The following is a 16,578-nucleotide window of genomic DNA, read 5'->3' on the forward strand; positions in this document are numbered from 1 at the left end:
AACCATACTGAGATTTAGTAATCAGCACCCAAATCTTACTTCAGATTACTTGTCCAAAGTGACAAATTCTTTATATCTATAGACCTTCCTCTAGGAAAACCCGAGTCCTCTCCAATCCAGTAGTGTTTATTTAGGTGGGAAGGTGAAAAATCAACAAGTTAAGGGGAAATTAAAATGAGCAACTGAAGGAAAACAAAGGGTATGGAGAAATTTTAAAGATATGAAGGAATTTAGATAGTCTTGGGGTAGCAGCATCTGTCATCTGAGGGGTGGGTGAGTGAGTTGGACTGTGCAGCACAGAAGAGGCTCAGGGGACCTGCTCAATGCAAAGAGTGGAGAAGAGCCAGGCTCTGCTCTGGTGCCCAGGAAAGAATGGGAGGCAGTGGACACAACCTAAAACATGAAAATTCTGTGTGAATGTCAGAAAAAAATTCTGTAAATACTGTTGAGCAGGTTGCCCAAGGTGTTGTGGAGTTTCTACTCCCAGAGACTGTACCCAGATGGACACTGACCTTGGCAAGGGAAGACCTACCTTGATCTTTAAATATCTGCAATGCAGTTCGGATCATGATCCCAAAAAATGCAGCAGGAGTAACAGAAGGATGCAAGGAGGGGAACAATTTGCCCTTGGGGATGGAACTTAGATGGGAATGCTTCATCTTACTGAAGAGATGTGAGGGGCCTCTACAAATAAAATTAGCACAAGGGAAGAGCAATCAGGCAAGAAAATGTTTATTGCTTCTCACTAGTTTGGGATCAGGTTCCTCAGCAAGCCTTCAGGAGTCTCCTGAAGCAGTAGATTTGAGAGCTATAGGGTTAATAAAGCAGTATAGATCTGTGGTGAATCTCCCACGATGCCAGTTATCTGGAGGTTCAAATGGAGCCCCTGCCTCAGAGTGACAAACCACAAGTTGCAGAGCAGCAAGATTACCCAAATACTGCTCCACATATTCTCCAAAGGTAGGATCTGGGCCTAGATAGGAAGACATGTATTTTGAGATACCTGTTCTATACCTTTAGCAAGGCTGGTAATACCAAACTCGTTCCAAGGCATCTCAGATATGTGCTGCCTGTGGGTTTTAATCTGGGTCATTCTAGGTCTGCAACCCCCAAGAAGAGCTCAGCAGCAGCTGTTCCATCACGTCTCTCCCCACCATTGCAGGTGCCGCTGCTGTTCCGTGCGCTCGTCCGCCTGGGCTGCGTGTGCATGGTCAGCAGGCAGCTCGTGCGGCACCTGGCGGGGCGAGAGGCTGACACCTTCAGCATCGAGCACCTGGAGATGCGCTCGCTGGCCCAGTTCACCTACCTGGAGCCAGGTGAGGCATCCTGGGGGAGGGTCTCCTGAGGCACCTGGCGTCCATGGGCTCCAGTGAGCTCTGTGCTCTGTGTCCCCAGGGAGCATTCGCCACATCTACCTGTACCACAGCTGCCAGGGCAGCAAGGCGCTGCTGGGCCTCTTCATCCCCTCCCAGCGCAAGGCTGCCGTCTTCGTGCTGGACAAGGTGAGGAGTGCTGTGGGACTGGGAAATTGGGGCATGGCTGGACATGCCCTGGCCATGTGCCCTGACAGCCCAGAAACCCCCGTGTCCTGGACTGATCCCCGTGGTATGGGCAGCAGGGAAGGGAGGGATTCTGTTCCTCTGCCTTTCTCAGGTGAGACCCCACGTGCAGAGTTGCCTCCCACCCTGGAGTTTGCAGCATAGGAGGGACATGGAGCTGGTGAAACAAGTTCAGAGGAGGCCACAAAGATGCTCTGAGGAAGGCTGGAGCATTTCTGCTTTGGAGACAGGCTGGGAGGTGTTAAACCAGGAGAAGAGAAGGTTCCAGGGAGACCTTGGAGCCCCTTTCAGTGCCTAAAGAGAGCTGGAAAGGAACTTTGGACAAGGGATGGAGTGACAGAACAACAGGGAATGGCTTCCCACTACCAGAGGGCAGGGTTAGATGGGATATTGGGAGGAAATTGTTCCCTGTGAGGGTGGTGAGGCCCTGGTACACGTTTACCAGCAAAGCTGTGGCTGCCCCATCCCTAGAAGTGTTCTAGGCCGTGTTGGATGGGGCCTGGTCTAGTTGACCTCAGGTTGCACCTGGGGAGGTTTAGGATGAATATTAGGAAAAACTTCACCAAAACAGTTGTCAAGTCTTGGCACAGCTGCCCAGGACAGTGGTGGAGTCACCATCCCTGGAGGAATTTAAAAAATATGAGGATGTGAGACTTGGAGATGTGGTTTAGTGGTGGCCTTGGCAGTGTTGGGTGACGAGCTGGACTTTTCAAGGTATTTTCCAGCCTAAGGAATTCTGACATTGTGTATTGTCCCTGTCTGTGACAGGAGGTTGGACTAGACAACCTTTAAAGGTCCCTTCCACCCCAGACCATTCCCTGGTAGGGCCAGGCAGCAGGAGGTTTCTCCATACATCGCACATCCCTGCCATGTTTTGGCAGGGCCCCTGGCACTGCACATCCCAGGGTCACTCTCCCCCTGCTCTGACCTGGTCCCTCCTGCCCCCAGGTACGGAGCAACCAGATGCCAAACCTCACCACCTTGTTCTCAGTGGAGCGTGCGGCTCTGCTGGGAAAGGTGGGCGAGGAGCTGCTGCCCCCAGACAAACACACCTTCGAGGTGCGCGCTGAGACCGACCCCAAGGCCATTTACAGAGGTGTTCAGCGGCTGCTCTTGGGCTACAAGGTGAGATGAAGGTGTGGGAAGGGTTTCAGTGGGACCTTTGGGACTAAGGGAAGGATGGTGTGGAAGGCACTGGTGCACTAGTCCAAGAACACCTGCATGTCACTGCTGGTCCAAAGGTCAAGAAGTGGGTGCTTGTTTCGCTTGTGGGGGGCTTACTCAGGGCAGTGCCTGCAGCAAGGCCCACCTCAGGATCTCGTTCCATCCCTGCTCCCCTGGATGTTGGAGGTGGGTGAGTGCTTTGGGAATGCTGGGTGTGCTGTCCCAGGACCCTTGTGAGGAGGGGCACCTGGCACCACCAGCTTCCTGCTAAGCAAGGGAGAGGTTCACCAGGACATGTCTCTTCCTCCTTGGCGCAGGACGAGCGCCGGGGCCCCACGTTGGTGGCTGTGCAGTCCAACTGGGACCTGAAGCGGCTGGCGAGCGGCATCCCCAGCATTGAGGAGTTCCCCTTGGTCCCCATCCGGCTGGCAGATGACATCAGCTACTCTGTGCTGGACTGGCAGCGCCACGCCGCCCGCCGCATGATTCGCCACTACCTCAACCTAGACACCTGCCTCTCCCAGGCGTTTGAGATGAGCAGGTACATAGGGTGGCCATGTTCCCCTTAGGCTGCCCTGCTCTCAGTGGGACCACAGGAGCTGCCTCATCCCTTGAGGTTTTGGTCAGGGTCTGTTTTTCCTTCAGCCGTTCTCACGCCAGTGACTGCTGATGTGTCCGTGCCTCAGGTACTACCACATCCCCATTGGGAACCTCCCCGATGACATCTCCACCTTCGGCTCTGACCTGTTCTTCTCGCGCCACCTTTGCCGTCACAACCACCTGTTGTGGCTGTCCCCCACGGCCCGCCCCGACCTGGGGGGCAAGGAGGCCGATGACAACCGCCTGGTCATGGAGTTTGATGAGAGAGCTTCAGTTGAGATCAACAACCCTGGCTGCTACTCCACAGGTGAAGAGGGAGAAGGGTGGTAGCAGAATGGGGCAGAGCTGGATCCTGCCCTGTGAGTCCTGCAGAGGGGTGGATGCAGTCCCCAAAGAGTCTCTGTGGTGACAGTTGTAACCAGCAGCTTTTGGATTTCAGCATCAGTATGGGGAAAATGGATGGCTAGGGGCATGTCCTGGGGCAGGGAAGGCTTTAACGTGTGCAGGCATCAAAATAGGGATTTCTTTTACCAGTGACCAATGACAGCAGCACTTTGCAGACCACCTGCAATATTGTCAGCCTAAGGAAAGCTCACTTGGTCATCACTGGTGATGCTGGGACAGGTCTCTCTTAGGCAGCTTTAGTGTAATGAGTTCTTCTGAGGTCCACTGTTGCAGCCTCCAGGTCCCCAGAGGGTCAGTAGGTCCCAGTCTTGTTGAAAGACAAGGCTCAATCAAATGAAGGTCCAGTCTTGCTTATGAAAGCATCTGCCCTCTGAGTGCAGTAGCACCTATAGATTAGATCACCCTGTACCTGTGAAAAGCACTTCTGGCAGCAGCAGGGAGAATGTTTCTGGTCCTTTCCCTGCCTCCCTGCTGACAGTTGTGTCTGCTCCTAGTGTGTCTGGAGTTGGACATCCAGAGCCTGGCTGTGAACACCGTGTTGCAGTCCCACCACGTGAATGACATGGAAGGAGGTTCCAGCATGAGCATTAGCTTCGATGTGATTCAGCAGGCATCCTTGGAGGACATGGTGACAGGGAACCAAGCTGCCAACATCCCAGCCAGCTATGATGAGACTGCCCTCTGCTCCAATGCTTTCAGGTGTGGCTTGAGAAACAGCAGGAGGTAGAGCAGCTGATCTCCATCCTGGCTGGTCCCTTCAGGGTCCTGCTTCATTCCCTCTTGGCTTTAGCCTTTCTCCAGCAGTATGACTTGTAGGGTGCTCTAAGTATAAATCCACGCCTCAAGTGCGTGGCAGGGATTTCCTCCAACACATTGGAAAATCCTCAGAGCTGCCTGGTGCCTCAGCCAGCAGATGTGTGGGGATGTTGCTTTCTCCTTTGTTCATGCTCCACCAGGTTATAGAGGCACAGATCATGTGTTCAGCTGAGGGTTGAACAAGGGAGTTCCTGTTCTCTAGTGTGTCTGTAAACACATCTCTGTCAAGAAGGAAGAAGGGGTTGCTGGTGGCTGGTGGGGTGATGCTGGTCTCTGCTTGGTGACAGGATTTTGAAGAGCATGGTGGTGAGCTGGGTGAAGGAGATCACGCAGTACCACAATGTCTATGCAGACAACCAGGTCATTCACTTTTACCGCTGGCTCCGCTCTCCTTCCTCCCTGCTCTATGACCCAGCACTGCACCGCACGCTCCACAACATGATGAAGAAGCTTTTCCTGCAGTAAGTGAGGTCTGAGGTGTGCCAGGCTGGTGGATGGGGAATGGAGAGGTGTGATGTTAGTGACCAGGATGCTGGCACCCAAGAATGGTGGGGCAGTAGGATGGACCTCTCATCCTTTTTTGGTGACTTCCCTTGCCCAGTGTGGCTACATGTTGACTCCAGGCTGGTGGATCAACACATCCTCTTAGGGTCACATCTGGCCCTCTGGCATTGCTTTCTTTCCCACTGACCCCCCCTGTGCCCTGCTGCAGGCTGGTGGCCGAGTTCAAGCGCCTGGGCTCCTCTGTGGTCTACGCCAACTTCAACCGCATCATCCTGTGCACCAAGAAGCGGCGCATTGAGGATGCCATCAGCTACATGGAGTACATCATCAACAGGTGAGTGCACCTGGCGGCTCCTGGGTGGTGGGGCTGGGGCAGGGCCCAAGGCTCTGACTTTTTGCCTTCTGATGCATCTCAGAACTGAATTTATTACTTTTTTTGGCAAAGCTACTGAAGGGACAAGGCTTCCCAGTTTTCTTGCTGTCATGCCTGGAGTATTGATCAGTCCCTAGCTGCCCTCTATAGGCAGTATTCCAAGTATACTCATAGGATTCAATCCTGAAGAGACTCCAGGAGAGCTCGAAATACCCAGCAACTTGTCCCCTGGCTGGCTGTCTGTATCCCAGCTGTGGTATAGGCACATTGACACAACAGCAGAGAACCAAGTATCCTTGGGCATGACTTGCCCTGGGATCTCTGGCAATAGGAAAGGGGCCTCTCCTGGCCAGTGCCACCTCCTGACAGTGTTGCATGGAGAAGAGATGATGCTGACACAGGGATTGACAGCAGTTTCCTCCCTCCAGCATCCACTCCAAGGAGATCTTCCATTCTCTGACCATCTCATTCTCCCGCTGCTGGGAGTTCCTGCTCTGGATGGACCCAGCAAATTATGGAGGTATCAGGGGAAAAGTGGATTCTCGCATCCACTATGGGGAGGTAAGAGATGGAAAGCACCCTGTCCCTTGGGAGCAGAGCAGGGAGGTGTTGGCTGGGCGTGAGGGACTGAGATGGTATTGCTGGACCCCCAGAAGGACACCAGCAAGAGGCAGGCATTGGAGGAGGAGAGCGAGGAAGAGGAGGAGGAGGAGGTGGCGAGGGAAGAAGAGGAGGAAGAAGGGGATCCAGATGTGGAGGAGCTGTTGGAGAACAGCTGGAACATTGCGCAGTTCCTGCCCCAGGCCGGCTCCTGCCAGAGCTACTTCTTGATGATCGTGTCAGGTGACCAGTACGGGGAGATGCTGAGGTTCTTGTGCCCTCCCAGTGCCAGCTCTGGGTAGGAGCTGGAGCCTTGCCTATTCTTCCCAGCCTACATCGTGGCTGTGTACCACAGCATGAAGGGGGAACTGCGGCGTAACACCCCTGGGAGCACGCCCATCAAGAGGAGGAGCACCAGCCAGGTGTCCCAGGAGGCTCTGGGGGAGCTGAGGGCCATGCCTGGTGAGTGCCAAGCCCCAGGGCAGTCCTGCTGCAGGCAGAGCCACCCACCTTGCCTGCCCAATGTGCCACCACTCAGTTCACTTTCTGCTTCATCCCTCTAGGCATGATCACCTTCTCACAAGATTATGTGGCCAATGAGCTCACCCAAAGCTTCTTCACCATCACCCAGAAGATCCAGAAGAAGATGGCTGGTTCCCGGAATGCTACAGAGCCCTCAGACATGTTCCCAGTCCTGCCTGGCTCCTACCTGCCACTCAACAACCCAGCTCTGGAGTTCATCAAATACGTTTGCAAGGTCAGTGGGGGTTGGTAAGGCCCCTTGGCTGAAGGACTGGGGTCTGAACTGAAATTCTGGTCCTTCTCCATTGCTGCAGGTTTTCCCAGGAGGGATCTACAACCAGTTTACTCTGCCCTGAATCCCTATGAGGGTCACAGACCTGAGCTGTCCTGTGAGAACAGTTTCTGCTGCTAGGCTCACCTGATTTTTATCCTTGCAGGTCCTCTCCCTGGATGCCAACATTACCAACCAGGTGAACAAGCTGCGCCGGGACCTGCTGCGCCTCATTGAGGTGGGCGAGTTCTCAGAAGCAGCCCAGTTTCGGGACCCTTGCCGCTCCTATGTGCTTCCTGAAGTCATCTGCAGGAACTGCAACTTCTGCAGGGACCTGGACCTGTGCAAGGACCCTTCTCTTTCCCAGGTACAGCCTCTCTCCCAAGGGCAATAGAAGCCCCAGTACAGCAGTGCTGGAGGTCACCTGGTCATCTTACCCACTTTATCTCTTTATCTCCCCTCTGTTTTGCAGCTCTGCCTGGTGCCCATGATCATCCTCACCTAGAGCCAATTGTCTGTTCTTTTCTAGCTGCATGTGATGGATCTGAGCATACTAGGGCTTTGGCTTATGTTCTGTCCTCTCTGGAAACAAGTTCCACCATCCCAGTGCATGGAACTTGCAGTGCTCACCTCCCTCTCTTTGCCCCTAGGACAGGTTGGTGCTGCCTGGCTGGCAGTGCCCCAACTGCCACGTGCAGTATGATATCGATGCCATTGAGATGGCACTGGTGGAGGCCCTGCAGAAGAAGCTGATGGCCTTCGTGCTCCAGGACCTGGTAAGCACAGGGATCCCCCACTCTGCCTATTCCCATGGTGCTCTGTGCCTGGACACATTAATTTTGCCACTGATAAAGGGGCTCAGTCTCATCTCCTGACCCACCTGAACATCCTTGGCCTCCAGGTGTGCAAAAAGTGTCGTGCTGTGAAGGAGGCACACATGCCTGTGTACTGCAGCTGTGCTGGAGACTTCACCCTCACCATCTCCTCCCAGGTACTCTAACACCTGCCCAGCCCAGCAGCTCAGTGAGAGGCCCTCAAGTGCCCTGTGCCTCCTTTGCCTCTGCTTTAACTGTACGTCCCCTGGCACCTGCTGAGCTGCCCTCTGGCCAGCCCTGCACAGCCCCTCCATCAGAGCCCCCTCCTTCCCTCACTGTTCTCTTCTCCCCAGGCCTTCATGGACCATGTCAGTGTCTTCCAGAACATCGCCCGGCACTATGGCATGGCCTACCTGCTGGAAACCATTGAATGGATGCTGCACACTAACCTCCAGCTCCAGCAGTGAGCCCTGGACTGCTCTTTCTCCATACTCTCCATCTCCATGCTCTCACATCCATGGAGAGTGGCACTGGACCCCCTTGGCCAGGAGCCAGACTGAAGAGACACAGCACACCCCTCCTGCAGCGAGGGAAGGGAGGGAGAGCCGTGCTTGGGACTGGGTTGTCTTTTCCCCCGGCTGCCTGGTGGGGGACTTGGGAGTTTCCAGTGGCTGGAGCTGTGCTCCACAGATCTGTGCTGGCCCCAGGTATGGTTTTAATTTTCAGTTTCTTTAAATAAATGAGTGGTACAAGGCAGTTGCAGTTTTTAGGGAGGGAGGAATCAGAGGCTGCGGGTGCCAGTGGCTGTGGTACCACTGATAGCCTGGGGCATACTGATGGCTGTGGTACCACTGGCTTCACCCCATCCTCAGCCCAGCATGAGGCAGGCAGTGCCTACAGGTGCTGCCCACACCTGCCAGCAGGTCCTGCCTGTGGGCAGCTGGCTGTGGTGGGGCGACTTCCCTGTGCTAGTGCGCTTGGGCAGGCTTGGCCCGAGCACTTGTCAGCTCTCATTAAGGTATTGGTGGGTCTGTCCAGCGAGGTGGGGGGCAGGAGACCCTAAACACATCCCTGCAGCAGGACCAGCAGCCCATGGCTGGAGGCTGTACCTGTCCCCACCATGGCAGGATGGGTCTGGAGGATGGGGACACAGCTACCAGCTCAGACACCCGTGTTCCTCCATTTCAGCACAGTGAGCAGCCCCAGGGAATGGGCACAGCTCCATGGCTGCCAGAGCTGTGGTTTGTGCCTCAGTCACCACCTCAGCTTGTACACCTGGTGGGTTATATCATCACCAAGTGGAATGTGAGTGGAACTGGAATCCAGCCTGCTCACAGCTTCTCTGCTGCTCCTGCCACAGAGCTCAGGAAGCCACATCCTTGCAGGAACCCTGAGTGTATCTTTGCAGGTGGAGGTGCATGCTCCTCCTGTGCTTTTATTTGTGCTTTCCAAGAAAAATGGCCAGTTCTGCTTTGACCAAGATGTAAATCCAAAAGATTTACATCAGTTCTTTTCTTTCCTGGAGAACCTCTGGCCACAGGGCACAGGAAGAGTGACTGCCAGCCCCAAGAATGCATCATGAGGTAACTGTGCATGTAGTGTGGCCACATGGTAGAGGTAGTCCTGAAGCTTGAGAGCCTGTGAAGCTGTTCTGGCCCTCCAGAATTACTGACATGGATACAAGGATGAATTAAAGCAAAGTTGCAGGTGCTGTGAATATGCAAAATAAAAACATTCAGCCTCATGACCAGCACTGCCCTTTCTTCAGGGATGCTTCACTGGCAGATTTCTGGAAGAGCAGCTGGATTTGCTAATTAACTTGGTAGTTTTCTAGGCCAGATTCCCTCGCCAGCCATGGGCCCCTGCTGCTCACAAAACTTTGGTGCTTTTGCAGTCACCATTCCTCATGGCTATGCTGGACCAGGCATAGGAATGTTTTGTCTCAAACATTCTGACTTACAATAGGAAAGATATGATTGGAGGAGAGAGTCCTTGGAGGTTGGGCAGTGCAGTCTTAAACAATTTCCTGCTTCTCCCTGAGTTTCATGCTCAGTTCCCTCCTTCAGCTCACTTCCTGCAGGAGGGCTGAAATGGCTGGCTGTGCATGCATGAATTCACAAAACAGCACAAAAAGTAAAGTTTACAGAAAGGCTTGTACCACGTTAACTAGAAAAGAAAGTGGGTTGGGCTCACTCACTCTCTCTTCCCTTTTTCATTTTCTTTGTCTCACAACCCCAGCTCTGGACCACCCAAGATGGGATCTACATACTTATGATAATCTTTGTTCTCTCTCTCTCCCTCTTTTGTGCCTATTTCTCTCCTGGGCAAAGCACACTTACCCTATTCCACCCCATACTTTGTACTGAACTTCTTTGTGCAACTGGGTAGTTTATGGGTAGGAGTTCCTGACGTGTCTAGTGGCTTTATTCAACCTGGTGAGAATTTCTGTTGAACATCATGCCCATGACCAGTGGGTCCTGACAGCAGCAGCACAGGCCTAGGCTACCATCTTTGGCCAGGGGACAAGGAAGCTCCTGAGTCCCAGTTTCCTTTGCAGAGTCCCTTGTGTCAGCAGCATGCTCTGTCTCCAGGACTCACTCCATGAATTGCAGCTCTGTGTAACTGCCCTGCTTTGTTACTGCTGACAGCCTTTAAAAGCCTGGGACACAGCTGGCCTCATCCTGCTGCTGGCCAATATCTGCAGAAGCTGTGTGGTGTGACTGGTTCTGAGGCTTGCTCTCTGTAGAAGTTGCTGGAATTCATGCCTTGTCTCTAGGCTGGACAACAAATGAGAGCCAGGACAGCAATTCCATTGGGCTGAGCCAGGAAACGCCCAGAGTCAGTTGCACCAGACTCAGCTCCAGTGAAAAGGAGAAATTCACTGGGGCCCAAGGCCATCTGAAATCAGCTGCTTCCTTTACCAAAACCAGGGAAACTGGCTTTACTGGGAGATGTGTAGAGTTCAAGGAGGAATCAAGTTTTTAAGCTTGTCCTGCACTCACCCCTTTGCTGAGCTGTGGATGTGGTGTGGGTGCTGCAGGCCAGGGAGCACAGGCTGCAGCCCTGCCAGCCCCCATGGGTGCTCAGAGCCTGCACCCTGCTCTGCCACACACGTGCTGTGGCTTGTGCACCTGACTTTTCTGTAAATTATTCACCAGTGCCATACACACTTCCTGCTGCAGGCATCCAAACCTTCCCAGGCAGAGCTCAGTCACATCTCTTGTACACAATGGGAAGGAAATCCAAAGCATGTGGGAATGTTTTGTCTTGTCAAGTTGCTTTGGTCCCTTCATCTCATTTCCATGAGATGATAATACCAGCCCACAGTTTTCCTTGGACTTTGAAAGAAAAGCGACTGTGCTTTCCAGAAATGCCTCAGCCCTGTGACCTTTCTTCTCCCCAGTGTGCCAGCCCACAGCTCCTGCCAAGTGCCCACCCATGCTTGCAGGGAAGGGGGTCCCTGCTCTGAGCTGCTGCTCCTCCTGTTCCTGGTAAACCCAGCTCCTGCTGACTCCTCACTTACCTGGCCTTCACCTGGAGTGCAGTTATCTGCACCAGTCAGGTATCACTCTGAAGAGCTGCTTCCTCCTGGGTAGTTCCCATGATTTAAAGGGATGTGTTCACCAGGGCAGTAAAACCAGGCACTCCCAAGACCACAATGGCATGGGGAAATGCCTAAGGAGCTAAGGGAAAACAGAAAATGTTAGGAATTTCCTCCTACCATCAGTATCCTCTCACAAGGAACCTCTGTGTTTTGTGGTGGTTTTCTTTGTGTTTCTTATGTCTTGGGACTTGCTGTATTTTTCTATAAGTAAGGCTGGTTATTTACTGCTGGAAGCAAGACACACCTCCTTGCTGAGGGTGGAGGTTGTCTAGTTCCTGGCTCAAGCAGGGTCACCCAGCCAAGGCTGCCCAGGGCTTCAGGGCACTCTTTGACTCTTGGACAAGACCTTGAGGAGGCTGAGGACCCAGAGCTGGAGACAGCTCCTGTGAGCTGCAGCACCAGCAGATGTGCAGAGCCTGACCATCCCCATCATTCCTACAGCCCAGACTCACACTGAAAATAGCTGATGGGGCCATCTCTGCTTCTGCAATGGGAGTCTGAGAGAAGAAAATTCTGCCTCTGTAGTCCCTTCACAATAATAAAACTGTATTAGACAATATATCCTAGAGGGATGGCTCTTTCCTTGAAGAGCTCCAGGCAGATGCTGCATGATGCCAAGCAGCACAACCTCCCAGAGCCTGGGGCCAGGCACGTGGGCTGGCCTTGCCCAGGGTGGCCTGAGCACCCATGGGCACCAGTGCCACTCCAGCCTGAACCAGTGCTCTCCCTAGAGCCAGGACTAAAGGGAACAGGTCAGTTAAGCCCACTAGCCTGGCCCCACAGGGTAGCCAGGGAGCAGACAAATGCCATCAAAGCAGCAGAAGAGCCTGACTCCCCCCACATCCCAGTGCCACCACCTCCATCAGGCTGATGGAAAGCCTGAGCAGCCTCAGGCAGCAGGCTGGGCCCTTCTGTCTGCTGTGACGTGGGTCCCCATGCCAGTGTGGTAGGCTGGCACTGGCAGGGGGTCTCGGTGCCAGAGCAGGGGATCCAGGTGGGACAAAGACCTCTTATGGGCTGCAGCTTGACCCAAGTTCTCCTAGGCAGACAGGTGGTGGCCGTGTTGTCTGCCAGCCTGGGGAGTGCCCAGCAGCCAGCATGGGGTGGAGAGACTTGTGGGTGCATGCCAGAGTCCACAGGAGCCCTCAAAGGTCTCCCTGGGTCTGCATAGTGCTTGAACTGATAATCTCAACTCAGGCGTGAAATAACTGCATGATTCCTTTGCTCATTCCAACTTGAATTTTGTCTTCCAACCTTCACAAAACATTTTCTCTCATGAAGTTGTTTCCCTGTTCTGTCTTTCATATTCAGAGCCATGGATGCCCTGGATGCTCTACTGCTTCCTTCCACAAAGCTGTAAGTTCCAGCTTAGATCAGTGAAAAGCAGAAAGGCTTATATCCAGTGCTGCAGCAATTGCTTTTCCAGAAGGCAAAGCTGTGCATCCCCTTTGAGGACACCTGTCCCTAGGGGACATGAGCAGGACACGGCCAGCAGTGTGCATGGCACACACACGGTGGGGAGCCAGTGCTGCTGACCAGCTGGGGCAAAGGGCAAGGCTGGACACAGGGACATCTGGGGTTGTGTCAGCACTGAGACATGGATGAGACCCCAGGTCTCAAAAGGAGAAGAAGTGAGCCCTGCGATGACTTAGAGTTCAGGGCAGATAAAATCTGATTTCTCCTCTCCTTCAGCCCAGATAAGCCTAGCTCCAGTGCTGACCAGCTCAGCAGCCTTCACCAGCCTCACTCCAGTATAGGTTCTTCCTTGTACTGGGGAGCCCCAAATGGGGGCATGCAGAAGAAGGAGGGAAAGAATTGCTTCACTAGCTCATTTCTGCACTGCTGCTGACCCAGGCTGGGACCCAGTCCCCACCCTGGCATCTCCACCAGAGCTGAGCTGAGTGGGGGAGCACTGCAGGCTGTCCTGAGTCCTTGGCAGCTCAGCCCTGTGCTGGCCTTGTCTGCGGCCTTGAGTCACGTCAGCAGAGCTGGGTGCAGGGCTGGCAGTGCTGCCTGTTGGGGAGGGTAGCCCAGGGCACAGCCCCACGTCCTCACTGTCCAGCCAGACACCAGCCTTGTGCCAGCAGCTGGCAGCAGGGCAGTGGCTGCATGGTTACACAGCAGGGAGCTCTGCTGCAGAGCCAGCCCTATAACCCACTGGCTGCTTGGGTGGTGAAGGCCAGAGCATTGGGCATCCCTCCTTATCCTGTTATCTTCCAGACAAACCCAAACTGGGTTTTGTGTCTCTAATGGAGTCACATACTTGTCAGCCAAGGCTGTCCTGTGCTGCCTCATGGATCCCTCTCTGTGGGGCCCCACAGGGCTGCCCAGAGAGCCCAGGCACAGAGCAGCCTCAGGGTGCTGGGCATGAGGGGGCAATGCATGCACAGGGCAGCCTTGGGGCACTGGGATAGGAGCACAGCAGGGTGGCAGAGCCCATGGCAGGAGGGCTCTGTGGATCCCTATGGGTGGAAAGCTGGTTCTCCCACATCTGCACTACCCCCGAGCAGAGCCCTTCCCCAGCCTTGGGATGCCAGTGCTCATCTTGCCAGCCTTCATCCAGCTTCATGAACACAGCTCCCAGGACAGAGGAGACCTTTGTGACACCTGGGGTGGTGTCATGGGTGGCACACAGTCGTCCTACCACAGCCATAGGGTGGACTTTGCCCTGCTGCAGTGCATTGCTGTCAGGGAAATCCTGATAAGGTGAGATAAGCCTACACTGCCAAACCCCATCCCTCAGCCCCCAGTGTCCCCACGTTAGGGTCAGGGCACATGGGGCTCCACAGACAGCCTCCCCTGCTCCCCAGCCCCAGAACCCCAGCAGGGCAAAGCATCAGCCTGGACACAGACATGACTCCAACTAGCCCTGGAAGAAAGAGCCACACCAGAGGAACTCACTGGCCACCCTAAGCAATCCTTCCCTGGGGCACAGGGGCCCTGGGATAGGTGTGGGGCAGTGAGTTCTGCCCCACAGCCCAGCCATCCTCACAGGGTATTTCCAGGGTAGAGAGATCCTGATTCTCAGGGGGATATTGTACCAGCATAAGTTGAGGCACCAGCTGGGAAACTGCTCTGCAGGGATGGACCATGGGATCCTGCTGGACACTAGCAAAGCAGGAGCCGGGGATGTGTACTCATGGAGCAGCCCAAGCTGCACCAGGCCAAGCTGAGCAGGGAGCACCAGGGGGAGGCTTTGCTGCTCCAGCTGGGATCACCTGGACAAGGCACAGACATGCTGGGGCGAGTCCAGCAAAGAGCAGTGGAGGAGGTGGTGGAGTGACTGCAGCACCTGTACTGTGTGAAGTGGCTGTAGGAGTGGGGTCTGCTGAGGCTGGAGCAGAGGAATTTTGAGGGATCCTGTTAATACACAGGCAGGGAGGGTGCAGAGACAAGAGTGTGTCTCTTCCCAGTGGTGTCCAGTACTGGAACAAAATACAATAAGCACAATCTGGGACATGGGAGGTTCCTTTGCATATCTAGAAACACCTTTGTACCGCGAGGGCCAGGCAGTAGTAGGAGTTGCCCTGGGGGCCAATGGTGGCTCTGTCCTCGGGGATCCTCATCTTTCAAACAGGTGTGGTCCTGGGCCATGGGCAGCTTCTGCAGGGGCTGGACAGGACAGTTAGTGTCTGTATCCTGACTGCACACAGCAGACACTTGAGCAGGGACATGGCTACAGCCTGTGCGGGGCACACGCGGCTGGGCATGCACGGCACATGGGCACAGACTCACACACGTGTGTACGCGTGCGCTTAAGGCGAGTATGTGCACACCTGCACACACCTGGATCCAGATTCGTGGCCGTGAGAGTACACTCATGAGTGCTCAGGGAGAGAGCGCGTGGGGTGGGGTGCGTGTAGGGGGGGAGCCCGGGGATGGAGAGTGCCCTAGATGGGGAAGGGGAATGAGGAGGTGCCCGGAATTAAGAGATGCCCGGACTGGGGAGATGCCCGGAATGAGGAGATGCCCGGAATGAGGAGATGCCCGGACTGAGGAGATGCCCGGAATGAGGAGATGCCCGGAATGAGGAGATGCCCGGAATGAGGAGGTGCCCGGACTGGGGAGATGCCCGGAATGAGGAGATGCCCGGATTGAGGAGATGTCCGGGAATGAGGAGATGCCGGGAATGCGGAGGTGCCCGGAATGCGGAGGTGCCCGGACTGAGGAGGTGCCCGGACTGGGGAGATGCCCGGAATGAGGAGATGCCCGGAATAAGGAGATGCCCGGAATGAGGAGATGCCCGGAATGAGGAGATGCCCGGAATGAGGAGATGCCCGGAATGAGGAGGTGCCCGGACTGGGGAGATGCCCGGAATGAGGAGATGCCCGGATTGAGGAGATGTCCGGGAATGAGGAGATGCCGGGAATGAGGAGATCCCCGGACTGAGGAGATGCCCGAAATGAGGAGATGCCGGGAATGAGGAGATGTCCGGAATAAGGAGATGCCCGGACTGAGGAGATGCCCGGAATGAGGAGGTGCCCGGACTGAGGAGATGCCCGGAATGAGGAGATGTCCGGAATAAGGAGATGCCCGGACTGAGGAGACGCCCGGACTGAGGAGATGCCCGGACTGAGGAGATGCCCGGAATGAGGAGATGCCCGGAATGAGGAGATGCCCGGACTGAGGAGGTGCCCGGAATGAGGAGGTGCCCGGAATGAGGAGGTGCCCGGAATGCGGAGGTGCCCGGACTGAGGAGATGCCCGGAATGAGGAGGTGCCCGGACTGAGGAGGTGCCCGGAATGAGGAGGTGCCCGGAATGAGGAGGTGCCGGGAATGAGGAGGTGCCCGGAATGAGGAGATGCCCGGAATGAGGAGATGCCCGGACTGAGGAGATGCCCGGAATGAGGAGATGCCCGGAATGAGGAGGTGCCCGGAATGAGGAGGTGCCCGGAATGAGGAGATGCCCGGAATGAGGAGGTGCCCGGAATGAGGAGGTGCCCGGAATGAGGAGATGCCCGGAATGAGGAGGTGCCCGGACTGAGGAGATGCCCGGAATGAAGAGATGCCCGGAATAAGGAGATGCCCGGAATGAGGAGGTGCCCGGAATGAGGAGGTGCCGGGAATGAGGAGGTGCCCGGAATGAGGAGATGCCCGGACTGAGGAGATGCCCGGAATGAGGAGATGCCCGGAATGAGGAGATGCCCGGAATGAGGAGGTGCCCGGAATGCGGAGATGCCCGGAATGAGGAGGTGCCGGGAATGAGGAGATGCCCGGAATGCGGAGATGCCCGGAATGAGGAGGTGCCCGGAATGAGGAGATGCCCGGAATGAGGAGGTGCCCGGAATGCGGAGATGCCCGGAATGAGGAGATGCCCGGAATGAGGAGGTGCCCGGAATGAGGAG

At 55.1% G+C, this 16,578-nt stretch overlaps 1 protein-coding gene across 2 annotated transcripts in view; it reads left to right on the top strand.

Annotated features, from left to right (window-relative positions):
- Positions 1 to 8,679, top strand: part of POLE (DNA polymerase epsilon, catalytic subunit) — a 29,942-nt gene extending 21,263 nt beyond the window's left edge. Inside the window, exons 33-48 of one of the 2 annotated variants that reach the window (XM_056504532.1) lie at positions 1,163 to 1,316; positions 1,396 to 1,502; positions 2,508 to 2,684; positions 3,041 to 3,264; positions 3,410 to 3,630; positions 4,223 to 4,427; positions 4,832 to 5,005; positions 5,257 to 5,382; positions 5,850 to 5,982; positions 6,075 to 6,264; positions 6,352 to 6,483; positions 6,585 to 6,778; positions 6,981 to 7,181; positions 7,465 to 7,590; positions 7,716 to 7,805; positions 7,983 to 8,679. In XM_056504532.1, coding sequence (XP_056360507.1) covers positions 1,163 to 1,316; positions 1,396 to 1,502; positions 2,508 to 2,684; positions 3,041 to 3,264; positions 3,410 to 3,630; positions 4,223 to 4,427; positions 4,832 to 5,005; positions 5,257 to 5,382; positions 5,850 to 5,982; positions 6,075 to 6,264; positions 6,352 to 6,483; positions 6,585 to 6,778; positions 6,981 to 7,181; positions 7,465 to 7,590; positions 7,716 to 7,805; positions 7,983 to 8,096 — 2,568 coding nt within the window. In that variant the 3' untranslated portion in view covers positions 8,097 to 8,679. The remainder of the gene's footprint in view (positions 1 to 1,162; positions 1,317 to 1,395; positions 1,503 to 2,507; positions 2,685 to 3,040; positions 3,265 to 3,409; positions 3,631 to 4,222; positions 4,428 to 4,831; positions 5,006 to 5,256; positions 5,383 to 5,849; positions 5,983 to 6,074; positions 6,265 to 6,351; positions 6,484 to 6,584; positions 6,779 to 6,980; positions 7,182 to 7,464; positions 7,591 to 7,715; positions 7,806 to 7,982) is intronic. The other variant, XM_056504533.1, reaches the window with a different exon arrangement.
- Positions 8,680 to 16,578: the final 7,899 nt, after the last annotated feature.

This window comes from Oenanthe melanoleuca, chromosome 15 (genome assembly GCF_029582105.1).
Source record: "Oenanthe melanoleuca isolate GR-GAL-2019-014 chromosome 15, OMel1.0, whole genome shotgun sequence".
Lineage (NCBI taxonomy): Eukaryota > Metazoa > Chordata > Aves > Passeriformes > Muscicapidae > Oenanthe > Oenanthe melanoleuca.